At 43.7% G+C, this 14,558-nt stretch overlaps 1 protein-coding gene across 4 annotated transcripts in view; it reads left to right on the plus strand.

Moving 5' to 3' along the window:
* Positions 1-14,558, plus strand: part of LOC119446537 (calmodulin-binding transcription activator 2) — a 493,330-nt gene that overhangs the window by 466,349 nt on the left and 12,423 nt on the right. For all 4 annotated transcript variants that reach the window (XM_037710984.2, XM_049664202.1, XM_049664203.1 and 1 more), the window contains 10 exons: positions 840-943; positions 1,813-2,085; positions 4,036-4,229; positions 4,612-4,868; positions 5,909-5,998; positions 6,569-6,929; positions 9,745-9,926; positions 11,009-11,154; positions 11,961-12,166; positions 13,174-13,248. In XM_037710984.2, coding sequence (XP_037566912.1) covers positions 840-943; positions 1,813-2,085; positions 4,036-4,229; positions 4,612-4,868; positions 5,909-5,998; positions 6,569-6,929; positions 9,745-9,926; positions 11,009-11,154; positions 11,961-12,166; positions 13,174-13,248 — 1,888 coding nt within the window. The remainder of the gene's footprint in view (positions 1-839; positions 944-1,812; positions 2,086-4,035; positions 4,230-4,611; positions 4,869-5,908; positions 5,999-6,568; positions 6,930-9,744; positions 9,927-11,008; positions 11,155-11,960; positions 12,167-13,173; positions 13,249-14,558) is intronic.

Genomic DNA, 14,558 nt, shown 5'->3' on the forward strand with positions numbered 1-14,558 from the left:
GGGTTATATCTAGCGATCGGCGCTATCGATTTAAACCGAAAAAAATTAATAATAAAATGTGGCAATGTTTTTCGGAATTCAGTTTTAACTGAAAAGGATCTGTGAAAGCAAACTTACGAGCGGGCTAAGATGGCAGTCGGTGCGCAGCTGGGATGCGTGTACGTCGCGAAAGAAAAGAACGGTATCTTGACGTAAAAAATGGCCACGGAGAAAAGCTGGTGATAGTTCATCTGAAATAAATCTATTGATCAAGAAAACCTTAATTTTCTGGTGAAAATAAAAACCGAAAAAGTACGCCGATTATTGGCAAAGTAACCGAAAACCTTGAAACCTGATTATATAATATGCGAACCTTACTGTCACAAGCGGCTTCACAGCAATAAGGCCTATATTGCCGTGAAGCCACATTTAAAGGCAAGGTTTGCATTTACAAATGCGTTCCGCATTGAGGTCAGATTGCACGATAATTCAACAGATAGCAAAAGTAAAATAAGTTATGACTGAACGAACGTAACTAAATTTTCTCTTGATTGTACCTGAAATTGTGCCTGCTTCCTTTCGTGGAATTTACACATATTTCAACGCGAATATTGTCGCGTGGTTTATACATTCGGACTCCTTAATTCTCTTTCCCTGTTTCTCCATATTTTTTTTTTTTCTTTCTCGAGACTTGTTTTGAGGCGCTTGTTATGTGTAGGTGTGGGTTGTAGGCGCAAAAGTATGGCATGGTCAAGTGAAGCCTTATGGTTAAAATGAAATGTCGCGGGGACTTTCTTTTGAAACACTGCGAGGACGCAAGCTTGTTGCAAATATTTAGTGTTTTGTACTTTACCTTGCAGAGGGCACTCTCAAATTCTCATTGCTGGAGCGGCTGGAAATGGTCGAAGCCAGGCTCTCCTTGGGAAACAAAGGTGGCACCCTCTTCCCTGGCGTTTTGGCTCAGGCAAGTGTTCTTTTTTAAATTATTTTACAAGCGTACGTTTCCGGTAATAGCATTTACACATCAGGTTGAAGATGTGTTCGCGAAAAGTCTGACATGTTGAATTATGCCTAAAGTTGTCTAAACCACAAATTTGATGCAATACCAGCACTGGGACATAGAGACATGTCACATATGAGATGAAGGTGACAAAACATGGTTCTTCAATTAGGGAAATGGTAAGTTAAGATCTATTAGTCAATTAAGGTCCACCTGTTTGCAGGGATATGCGTTAATTAACATAAATGACCAAACATTCATTTTTTCATGCGTCCTACTCTACCGCAGGCTCAAACCATTCTCAGCCTTGCACTGTTACTGGTGGTAATGGTGAAAATGGTGGACCATTTTTGCAAAAAGGATGGCGATAAGGGCTTGTTGGTTGGTGATCATAGAATGGTATCTGCAGAGCGCAGCAAAACGCGGACACAGACGAAGACAAGCGCTGACTATCAACAACGAAATTTATTTCCGAACGAAATATTGATATCGCTGTGCACGATTTTTTTTTTTTTTTTTTTTTTTTTGGGGGGGGGGGGGGGGGGTATTAGAACGACCGACCCCGGAAATAAATTTCGTCGTTGATAGGTAGCGCTCGTCTTCGTATTCATTTCTTCTTGTGTCCGTGTTTTGCTGCGCTATCCAGATACCATTCCGTTTTCGCGACCTCAATCGAGCAGTGCAATCTCACTTCGATTGCTGCTCCCCACTGGCTTAGCTAAGTCACAGTTAGCTTGTTAATTGCTCTGTTAAGTTTTGTGGCTGCAGCTGAAGGATCCATAATAATTAACCTGGTCGTCTGTTAAGAGACTTGAGTCGGTTCTCGCGCGCAGGGCTTCGCGGACCGGCAGCGTCCGTTTGAGGAGCGGCTCGTGTCGCTGTGCCAGGAGTTGCGCTGGGGCGCGTGGTTGCCGCGCGGCGGTGGCGATTCGTCGCCCGTGCGCGCCCTGACGCGGCCCGACCTCAGCCTGCTGCACCTGGCCGCGGCGCTGGGCTTCTCGCGGCTGGCGCGTTGCCTGTTGCGCTGGCGCCTCCAGAGCCCGTCGCCCACGCTCGACGCCGAGGTGGACGCGCTCGCCAGGGATGCCGCACAGTGCACGCCACTGGTACGTGCACGCGTGCCCATTTGCAAAGCTCGGATGACGTAGCACGTCTTGGAGACTCGCTAGAAATAATCGCTATAGGCCACTCTGGACTGGCAGCTGATTACATCTTCGACACTGTTTTTCTCCTTTTATTAATGCGAACGCATTATATGGCTCATGAGGCGGAAAATCCGGAGTTGGCGTTACCATGGTCCAAAAAGGCTACGAACCCTCGACCATTGGTGGGAGTCGAACCCTCGACTTTTGGTGTTAAGGCGAAGTTAATTAAGGCACTAGAACCCACGACCTTTGGTTGGAGTTGAACCCACGACCTTGCATTGTGCTCACCTTGTGACAAACACCGTTGGTCACGTCGTGGCGCTTCTGCTGATGTGGCCGCAATGCTTTCGCATTCATCCATGTAGGGATAACTGATTGCCCCTTGAATTCTTTCTTTACGTTTAAAACAAAGCTTTCTTTGTGGAGTCAGGCATGTTTTGATGCTATATGGTTGGTGGTTGGACTGTGTGGAGGTTACATGCGAGGAGGAGAAGAGGGGCTGTAAATTAAATGCGAAGGATGGAGACAAAAAAAGACCATGGAGATTTATAAAATGGCAAGAAAGAAATGAGGAGGTAAAATCTGAATGATAACGCAAAGGACAGTGCCCTGCTATTTGAGGCCCGAACTGGCTGCCTGAGAACAAAAACCATACCGGAGCAAATATGTGCCACATAATGAGGCATGTGTGTGCGGCAAAAAAAAAGGAAAGAAAGAATGAAAGAAAAGAAAAGAAAAAGAAAAAAACGGAAACGACTCAGCATGTCGTAATGGAATGCCAAGATATTCACCCAGAAAGACCCGTAGGGAGTGCCCACCTTTATTAATGTGAACGCATTATATGGCTCATGAGGCGGAAAATTCGGCATTGGCGTGACCACACCATGGTCCGAAAAGGCTACAAACCCTCGACCATGATAGTGGTCGAGGGTTCGTTGGGATTCAAAGAAGATGGAAGGGTTAACTGGTCTGCAGTCGAGATAAGTAAGAGACGTTTAGACTATTGGTGGAAAAAAAGCAAGGAAGAGATTGATAGAACTGGAGTCATTGCAAGTGTAGGTAATGATACGATATAGTGATAGAAGTTTTAAATACGAAAGTTAAGATCGAGATCAGATAGAGAAAAGGCTAGATGCCAATAGATGTAGTAGAACCTTAGTAAATCAAGCAAGCTAGGTGACTATTTGTCACCGCCCCGTTTCAAAGGGGGTGCCGATAAGCATCATTATCATCATGAGGAGAGGTAGTAACGCACGCCGGGTGGTAGACGCGAATGATGACGTCAGCAGGCGCTCGGCCAGCCACTTCGGCAGAGTGGATGCAAAAGTTTCGTTCACACCAATTCCTGCAGTGTTTGAGATGTGTGTGATTCTCCTTCTTCCTTTTTTTTCTCTCTCTCTTTTTTTTTGGGGGGGGGGGGGGGGCATAGGGCATGACTTTATATTAGGGAACAAAATGAGGTACAAGCTTGTTATTTTGAATTATAACACTATGATGTTTTATGCACAAAAAAAGAAGGAATATTGCCAGATTGATTTTCAGTTTATTTTGATGTGCACTGGTTATTTCTTTTTTTATTATTAATAGTCAGTTTACTAGCTGCAGCCAGTATAAGCTATGTAGTGCTGTCTTCCATCATTTGATTTCGCATTTTCTGGTGTACCAAACCTTTTCCCCCTTAGCAAGAGTAACCTATTTGCAATTACAGAAGCGTAATGTTCTTTTTTTTTTTTTGTCTCTATAAATCTGCAGAGTGCAATGCACCTCTCACTATACAAGCATGCTTTCATTACTCAGTTATTTCAGCTAACTCTTTCTTTCTTAATTTTTCTCACTGCTGAGTATAAATATGCCCTTCTATACAGTGCTTTTGAAAGCACTTCTATTCATTGCCTTTTTTCACTCCTTTAGCACTGGGCATGTGCTCGAGGTCAACGAGAGGTGGCCTTGCTGTTGCTTCAGTGGAATGTCTCAGCTGCCTCTGCCTACAATGCGGATGGCCAGACAGCCACCACACTTGCTCGCGACAGCGGGCATGCCAGCCTCGCTGAAGAGCTGGAGCAAGCAGCCACCAAGCAGCAGCATTCACAGGATTCCACCGGCAGGTACAGTCAGGCCAAAATCTATTGAAATTCCGCAGCTGTTGCAGGAAGCGAACCTCATGTCAACTCTATTTATATTGCCCTTTGTCTTGTGCGTTTGTATGCACAATAGGATACAGACGGGCGCAGCCCCAGGATATTAATAACTGACACAATCCACTAATGTTGCAATGCAGTCTTGTTGATATGGCATCTTGGAGCACTAATGCAGCGCACACAGACAACGGCACAGGAAGGCACATGAACACGAGCGCCGCATCTGTGTGTACATGTGCCTCCTTGTGTCCCCGTCTCTATGTGCCACATTAGTACCCCAAGAAAGAATTAAGGATAAGGATATTTTTAATCATCCTAGTTTTGAAGCTTTACTACGTATTCTTTTCAGTACACACTGCCAGCTGCTACAGCAGCAGCATGTACGGAGCTCAAAGGGCTCATCAACATCTATGCACAGTCGACTGACCAAGCGAGCATCAGCCGACGGCAACATGAGTGGCGGCTCGTCTACTGAAGCTGAATCCTCCAAGCGCTCCTCCATAGATAGTGGCATGTGTGAGGGCTCCTCGTCTCTCCCTTCATCAATGCTGCTCTCCTCAAGGCTCGTCTCTAAGCTGGATCTTGGCAGTGTTGTTCTCGAACCAGGTTTGTTTCAATCGACATGTATCGTATGCAGTACGGTCCACTTTTAAAGGGAGCAATCAGTTTATATTTAACTGCCGATTACAGCTCGATTGTAGCATGGAGGCAGGCAGACTATCTTCAGATGCGTAGATGTCATCCTAATGCCTCCTGTCAGTCATTTGGTTTCTCTCGATAAATAGAAAGTGCATCTGTTATATTGACATCAGCTAGGTGTTCTCTTTAGGAATGGACAAACCTTACACTGCTTCTTGGGAATGTCTGTCTTCTTAATAATTTACCATCAAAATATTGCTTTATCTTAGTGTACAGAAATGGTACTACCTGTTTTCTATACTTCGTTAAGCATATGTCTGTCTGGTAATGAAGTGTGAAGCAAACTCAGATAAGAGAAATGTGCACATGTGAAAGAAAACAATGCAGCCTTATATATTAGTAACAGCACAGCAGACACAGTATGAACCAAAAAGCCTACATCTCCATGTTAACAGTTCATTAGGTTTTCTGCTTTAATGGCAGCACAACAATTTCTTGTATGCTGTATACAGTGTAGTCCCCGTTTACAAAAATGCTCAGAAAACCCAGGGGTCCAATAGTCTTGTATAATTGTTATATCCACAACAATGCTTTACTATCTTATCCTACAATATGGCAGAGTAAACTCATTGGTACAACTATATATGTACATATATCATAAAAGGTTGTTGTATCGTTTTCAGTTGACTGCAAAGCATGAACTGTCGTGAAATTACTATTTATGCCAAACTCCTTGAAACGGTGTTTTTAGAAAATTAAAATAATTATAAGGCCTGGCACAAGAATGGCAATGCACTTGGAAGTGTTTTCTGTAGCAGTGTGTCAAGTATATATAATGCCAAGCTTGGTCATGCTACACCCCAGTGCAAAACCGGAAATTAATGTCTGTGTTTGTAGTGTACGTGAGCAAGCATGTTTGTCATGGAGAATGCTTTTAAGTGAGTAAACGCACATAGGAAGCCTCTCTTTGTTTTATTCTGGTTTTCTTTTTCTTTTTATTTCTTTAGATGCACAGGGAAGCAGTGAAAGTCCATTTATCGATGTTGTTGGAGTCTCGGATGAAGAATTAGAAATGCAGAATCCTGTCCGATCTTCAGGTGAGCCCTTTTCGTGAACTTCCAGATTTTGGTTGGGGTATCCTGAGCAGATTGCTCATACCACCTCACCTCACTGTCACTTGCCTGAATCACTTCAGATCAGTCAGATGCTAACGGTAGCCATACAACAGTGTTAGACGGCCAACATAAACATGCTCGTGTTAAACAAGGCCTTGATGCTGTAAGGCGGTGCACCAAGCTTTCATTTGCAACTTTTCCCTATTTAGTGAACAAAAATGTAAGGAAAAATTCAATGACTTCTTCGTTTTCCTTGTTTCTCTCTCATTTTTATTTGTTTGTTTTGCATGAAATTGTTGCAAGAAAGTGATTGCCTTCAGTGCTTGCTGGTCTCTTACTGAACACGATTTGTGCAATGACACTGTTCACCATTTCTTACTGTCATGGCAGCAACAAGTGAATTGTGTTCGTGTGCAGAACATGTGTATAGTCTGGTATGCATGGCAGATTCCCTTAGCACTGACGTTACAGTGCTTTTTCTTATCTGTAGCACACGGCACACTTCATTGGTCAACATCAAAACTGTAATGTGTGCTGCTCAACTTTTTGTAGGGACGAGCCCGTTGGGCAGGAGGCGGGAGAGCCACGGCAACATGGGCTGTGACCTGGGCACCTCATCTGCGGCCGCAGCTGATGCCGCAGCTCACGTGCCGGGAGACAGCCGCGTTCTCACGCTTGCCGAGCAGATAATTGCAGCACTGCCAGAGCGCATCAAGGCAGCGCCGCGGGCACTCGATGACGATGAGGACGACTCGATGGAGGCCGAGGGCCTGTTCCTGCTGCTGTCGTCACCCGATATGGCTGGCGGACCCCACAGCCCTGGCCTGGCGGCTACCATGTGCCCTGTCGATGATCCGCCACCGCCACTTCTCAGCGACGACTTCAATTTTGAGTTTAGCGACTACAACTACAGGTAATAATAGTAACGAATAAGGTTAGTTTGGGTTATGATGTTGATATATAGTGATACACATACTTGTTTATCTTTATCCAGGGACCGCATTTCACCGGCTAACAAATGTTGAAAGTTATCGATCAGCACAAGATGCGCCTTCCTGTATCAGAAGTTTCTTGAGTGTTGACGCTGGTTCTATCTGTTGTATATGTTTCCGCTGAACCCTGTGTAACCAGATCAGCTGCACGACGCGAACAATGTTGTACACTCTGGAAGGCATGTGGGCACCAATGATTACACTGAAATCTTCGACAAGTCATGTATAAATAGCCGACGCTCTGCGGTCATCGAGTGTGATCTATTCATGTTTGCTTGTGCGCGCTGACACCATGCTTGTTAATTCAGTTAATAAGCAAATGTGTCCAAGTTTATGCAGCCGATAAAACTACTATCCTTATTCCGTATAGCTCTCTCCTAATTTGCTATCACAATTGATGCTTCGCCTTTCGGGCGAAACTGACATTTTTTCATGCATCCGGTGGTCTCGCGTTACTTTAGTGGTTTTCTTCTTCTTTTTTTTTTGCTGGACGCAACAAAAACCACATCTCGTGTTACTTTCATGGTTTTATTTTTTCTTGATGGACGCAATGAAAGTCACCCCTTGCATTACAATCACAGTCGCGTTACACTCTAGTAAATATGGTACTTTGCACATTAAGCATATACTGGGTGCTTTCTTTTGTAACTATACCCAGACTACACAAAGAATCCCATGGGTATCCCAAAAAGGCCTACATGTCCCAAATCCCAATGGAGACGTCCAGTGGACGTCCATGTGACGTCCTAATAGGCTTGGTCCGAAAATGCGCCATCGCGGACATGACTGGGATGTTGAATTCATCAGGAGGCGGCGTGCCAAATGGCTGTGCGTCTGCTTCCCATAGGGTCACTCTCCTTAAATTTACCTAATACTTTAGGTTATCCTGATGACGTCGCTACCGGGCCTTTTTTTGGCCTACACATCAATATTCAGCCTATGTTTAGTCTTTCAGTCTCCAAAAAGAAACATGTTTTCTGTTATGTTCAAGTTATAACCCAAAACTACAACATCTGAAGCATATGCATACACCATAGTTTGCGTACATTCTGATAGCATTGACTTTGAAAACTTTAGTTGTCTGAATATACCTGTGCCAGGTAGAACGTTGTAAAGAAGGGAGCCACCCACTGCACTTCCTTAAAGCCCTGCATGCGCTTTTGCACACGGGATGTATCTACTCTTCTGCACACACATGCTACACATTACATGTATGTGAAAAGATGCATAGCGTTCTGTCGCCTCAGTACGTGTCACCAGGTGCGCTGCACATGAATGCTGCGAACGCTCGCAGTGAACATTCGGCAGCTGTTTTTATGCTGAATTCTACTTGCGTTTTGTTGTATATGTAAAGGAAATATGGATAGCTTTGTTACTTATTTCTTCATTATAGTTATTACTGTATTACTTGACAGCTGTATTACAGATCAACAGTTGCAATAAAGCATTACAACTTCCACACCGACTTTGCATGGCACATTACAAGCTTGGAAAGCAACAGGGTAGCATCAACAAAGTGATTAGTAGCATCCAAATTAAGTCCTTTGCTGGGATTCGGCATCCTAATAATGTCCCAGTGACATCTAAAAAAGTCCCAGCTCAGGCATCTATAGGACCTCTTTCGGTGTTTCACTTGGGACCTTTTCAGGATCATTTTGGTGCATCTTTAGGATGTCCCCAACATCCATACAGTGATGTCCATTAGACATCCCTAGGATGCCTCTACGTTATCTGGGAACACGATTTTTAAAAATCGTGTGTGGCAGATAGCACAGTTCTAGTCCTTGAGCTGGATTACTGGAAAAGACAGACATTACTTGCTCGCAAAGTCAAAATTCATTATCAACTAATTATGAAAAAGCTGCTTATTAAATTTTTAATGAATTGCTTTACAGTGCATATTGCAATTTACTAATTGTAGCCAGTGAGTTCGCAAGGCGTAGTAAACACTTGGTATGAATTGTTAGGATGACACCAGTTTAGAGATATTCATTCTCAGTGCAGGCAACAAAATGCATTGGTGGTTCAGTTACTTTTGTGCTTCAATGCATAAACAACATTTTATTTAAAAAGTGTAACAGGGCATTTTTATCACTAGTTTTATGGCATGTATCTCGAAATCAGTGCCATCCTCAGGATTTGTTCGATGTCATTATACCTCGCAAACTCCCCGGCTACAATTAATGAATTGCAATAAGTGCCATAATGAAATTAGTAAAAACTTTATTAGTAAAATCTTGTTAATTAGTCAGTTACGCATTTTGATTTGTAATGGAAGTAATGTCCACCTCTTCGAGAATACCATTCAAGCATTAGTATTGTACTATCTGCCACAGGTGATTTTTAAATATTCAATGTAGTCTAAAAAACACCCTGTATTCTTACTAATTCCACTGACTCATACCTTAATGCTTTTAATAAGCGGTGGATACATTGAAGTTTAAAGAGGGTCAGCATTGGGTTATTAAACCGATTCTTATGGCGTTGCAAAGCTCACCTATTATAATTTGCAATGCAGGAGTCGGAGTTTGTAATCCAACATGAAATTAACAGATTTTTATTTTCACATCTGATTCTTAACTACACACATCAAAGATGAAGTTATTCAATTTATCAGTCAAGGCTGCACAGTCAGTCTAATTTACTTTGCTTCATTCTACTCTCTGTACTTATATAAGAAGACTCAAGTAGTTGTTTGTCTACCAAAATATTTGTTTCCCAAATTATTTTGTCCAGGTACTGTGAAGCAGGAACTCCATCATCATCCCTGAGCCCAGCCTCATCATCGTGTCTGCAGAGTCCCGGAAGTTTCACATTAGAATCGCCTTCGCCTCCACCAACCACTGCTGATTTCTGCGAGTTCTTCAAAGCGTCTGGGAAGATCATGGAGAGAGATTTCTCCAATCTTACCCTTTCAGGTGGGAAAAAGCTTGGGAGTGGTGCACAGCAGTAGCCACATGCCTACTACAAACGAATACTATACTATTATCTGTAGTCCCGTGCTATGTGATACTTTATGACTCTGAATACAATGCTATATCAGAGGCACTCTGCTCATAAATGGTACCTATTTTAGCATTCACTTTCACGACAACCCGCTATGCTTGTCCACTTTCATTTAGTATTCACCTTTCTTTCATGTGGCAAAAACATATAAACAAATAATCCAAGGCCACTGCTATATCTTTTTTTTTTTTTTTTTTTTTGGGGGGGGGGGGGGGGGATGGGGTTCCAAAACGTTTTTAAAAAGCACAACAAGTATTCCTTATGCCATTTCAATGGCTCCCTCAGGGTGGGTCACAGCTGCGTCATATGGTGTGCATTTACCATTTAATTACAGCAACTTGCAGTCTTGAATACACTAGGATAATAATATAAAACACTAAAGGTTTTTGAATAAGGTCATTTCTTGAGCAAATTCACTGAAGCATTATTGTCTTCCTACTGCAGTGTTGCTTCTCACTACTAAATTACATTGAGCCTGAAACAACTGCCCCTAAAGACAAGTTGTACTGGCGTCACTATGACTGCTGTGTTGGAGGCCCTGAAGCAAGCTAATCAATGTTCAAAGCTTCAGATATGACTAGTCTGCTTTTCTCCGTCAGCATTGTAGGAGAAAGGATAAGTGCTTCAATGTAGTCTCATATAGTACTGTATCATATACATGTGAAACATAAATGTTAAAGTATAAAATAGGCCATCTCTCAATAAAGTTTTTACATTCCGTTCCTTAGGCCATCTCTAATGTTTAATAAAACTCAAGAGCGATTTTTGCGCTGCAGGATATTCAGTCGCCAAGTATGGTGTAGGCCAGCCCCAAACTAAGCATGCAAACTGAAATCATGCTGATGTCACACGGAGCAGCGAAAACAAAAGTGAAATAATGCGTTCTAGCCTGCCCTAACTCATTCAGGTTTTCATTTGTCCACAATAGTGCACTGCGACTGGTGGCGTTACAAGTGGGGTGGGCCTTTCAGTTCCAAACTTTTGTTTTCAACAGACAAGGAGCAACGGGAACTGTACGAGGCAGCCAAGATCATCCAGAAGGCGTACCGCTCCTACAAGGGTCGCAAGCGCCAGGAAGAGCAAGAGAAAGAGAGGGCCGCCGCTGTGCTCATTCAGAGCTATTACCGGAGGTACAAGCAGGTAGGTGCTTGTCTGAAATGTTTTGTGTCTTGCTGTCTTTTTTTTTTTTTTTGCCCGCCAGTTTATTCCTCCTTCTGCATGCCACTTTAACTTCATATTCACAAACGGGCCTCGACTCAAACCACTTGGCTATTCTTACGGCAAGGGAGCAGCTTAAGCAACACACCTTCAGTCGAGTGTGCTTGAGCAGACACAACATTTTCACTCAAGAATTACCGTGTAACATAATTGAAATACAGTGACCACTTCAGTTGAAGGGCAACACTGCATGCCATACACATTCCTGAGACGAGGTGGAGTCGAGGAACATTCTAGAATATCGGGGCTAAGTGTACCAAATTGGTTGCTTTCTACACAAAAAAACGAAGCATTGTATTTTCCTAACAGTTACCAGTAATGTTTTTACGTGGGAGTACTGTTTTTAGTTACTAGATTTTTTTTTTCTTTCGCATCTTTTATCATTCACCTATTCCTTCACAAGCTTCTTTGAAATCATGTTCGGTGCTGTATATTCTACCTTCCTCTTCTCTCCAGCTACGATTTCTTCTACCTTCTTGTTGCTGCTGCTATTGTCCTCTTTCTTACATGGCCAAACCATTTTATTTTCTACCTTTCAGTATTGGTTTCGTAGTCACTCTGACTGTGAGACCTGTACATTCTGATTTCGTCTCTTTAACTTCCATTTTATGCATGTTTTTGATCCCTAACCTTCACTTTTTTTTTTATGCAATGAAGCTGCATGAAGCGCACACTCTCCATGCTGACCCATATCTTGTTAATTGTCATTTTCTGCTTGTTTCGCGCAGTACATGTACTACAAGCAGATGACCAAGGCAGCCGTCGAGAGCTTCCACGGTTGGTGTGAGCAGCACAAGAGGTTCAAGAAGAGCCCTGACGGAGAGGCAGCCACAGGCAGCCCTGGACAAGGCTTTTTCCACAGGGGTTACTCGGACGACCGGCGGCCATCGTCCCTCTCCAGCCGGGAGGGAACTCCCACCGCCTCGGCTTTCAGGTCTCTCTCTCTCTCTCTCTCTGTCTCTTACAAGCTTCTGTTCTTACAACTTTCACATCATCTAGCACACAAAAACTGCACATACTAGAAATTAGGCATAGTTGATAGCCTAAGCCATAGTCTTCAATTATAAATATGTTGGGGAATCCTTTGCATCACTGAAAGTGATTGCAGTACCTTGAAGAAAGTTGGAAGGTGACCACTTTATAAGCAGGTTTAGGCTTGTCACTTTTCGACAGTCACTTGCCACAATCTTTGGGCTTGTTAGCATTTGCACTTTCTTCATCATAACATGATGTATATGTCTGCATTTATTAGTCATTGCAGCTGGTCAAATTGACAGGTCACCCAAAGAGAGGCATTCAGTACGATCTCCAGTGTTGGAAACTAGAAGAGCAACCCAGAAATTGCTTATTGCTGGGTTGCTCCTTGGTCAATCCATCTTTGCTTAATGCAAATTTGGACAACATAGTATGAAGTATCAATCTCCCCAAAATGTGAATTAAAACCTAATACATATTTACATTTTTCAATTTGAAAAGATTGCATTTTTTTAAAGAATGTTATTCTGAATTCATGTGGTCCTTGCGGAAAGGGGAGTAAAGTTATCATGCTTACATAGGGATACATCTGATGCAGCTAACTGTGAGCTTTGTATGGTTGGTTTATGAGCAAAATACTGTTTCTAAAAGGCTGTGTGTCCTTGCCCTACTGCTGGAATTGAACATTATTACATGACTACATTCTGGGTTAGTAGGCAAGTCCACTTGTGAAGTACTGCGTATCTAGTGTTGGCTTTCTTCTTTACATAAAACTTAGCCAAGTATAACACAAAATGTGGTAAAACATAGCTAAAACACTTAGCAGTTAGGCATGTTACATAAAAAATATTTATGACAAAATATTTGTATCAAGATTTCAAACAGTCTTAAGCTGAAAATCGCAGTTTGTACTAATAGCTGAGAGGAGTGTGTTTCGAGTCCTTCAGTATCAAGTTTCCATTGCAGGCGAACGTATTCCCAGCGGCGTCAGCACCAGGCCGCTAGGAAGATTCAGCAGTTCATGAGACAGTCGAAAAACAAGTGAGTCTACTCAGAGGAGTAATTTTTTTTCTATCCCCTTCAAAAGTGCAGGTCATATGAGTGTCCTGAGCAAAACGCTGCCCATTATTCTCAGCTGCGAAGGCAAATATAGCTGGCAAGTTGAACTGGCTTATTGTCCAATTCTAAGTACAGTGCAGTCCACATATAACGATACCACATATAACGATATATCGGTTATAACGATGAGTTGACCTAAGAGTATCAACTTATGCATTGGGGCTATGAGAAAAAAAAACCGTATATAACGATATATTATTCACCGCATATCGGATATAACGATTGAAATTTTGCTTCTGGGCAGTGCTTTTCATGCAGAATAATCGTGAAAATTGCGTTCCTACGTTTCCCTTAACCGAGACGGGGCGAAAAGTTTGCCTACGCGAGTTCGTATCTGCCGCCATTACCGCGCAGCGCATCCCGCCCGCGCGCCACGGAGAGCATCGCAAGTTGGTGCAGCGTGCACAAGATGGCGCCAGCTGCTTCTCCCCCGAGCAGAGGGCGGAAGAAAGGCGATAAGCGAAGGCAACGCCTCCTCTGGCGAGGGGCACCTGCGCTCACTGCCGCGCTCTCTCTCAACGGAAGCAGCGACAGGTGCGCTCCTTAAGAGGGGGGAGAAAGCGATAAGCAAGCGGCGCCTGCGCGGCCTATGCACCGCGGAAGCAGCCGGATGTGCGCGTCAAAGCGCAAAGCTGCGTCTCTCAAGACGAAGCTGCAAATTTTCCAAGACTTGAAGTACGAGCTCGCGCAGTGGATGATATGACGATTATGAAAACCGGGAGCGCCACGATCATGAAGGCTAGAAGCAGTGCCCATGCCTATCAACGGAAAAGGCGGGCTTCGTGCGCCACGACGAAAACCCCATGGGCGAAACCAACACGGTGGTGTCCGATCTCTGGGAGCACGTCGCTACTGACGATGAAATAGGTGGTGCTTCGATGGAGGAGCTTCTGAGTGAAAATAGTGCTGCCTCGTTCTGCGAAGAGAGCTCCGACGGGGCGATCGTTGTCGCGACAGACGGCGGCGTTGTGCGACAGCGGCGACGACAGCAGCAGCAGTGACGACGAGATTGACAATGGCCCGCCTTTGACACCGACCCCGAGGTTCAACCAAAGTGCAATATCGTCGATCGAGTCGCTCATTGAATTCATGCGCGCTAAATTATAGCCGCCAGTGTTCGCGCAGCAGATGGACGCGATGCACACGGCGGTTGTGACTCCGAAACTTCCGCGAAAGCAAGTGCAGATTTTTATTTCAGCGTGCCTAACGATTGAGACGCTATTTAGAGGTAT

This window comes from Dermacentor silvarum, chromosome 3 (assembly GCF_013339745.2).
Source record: "Dermacentor silvarum isolate Dsil-2018 chromosome 3, BIME_Dsil_1.4, whole genome shotgun sequence".
NCBI lineage: Eukaryota > Metazoa > Arthropoda > Arachnida > Ixodida > Ixodidae > Dermacentor > Dermacentor silvarum.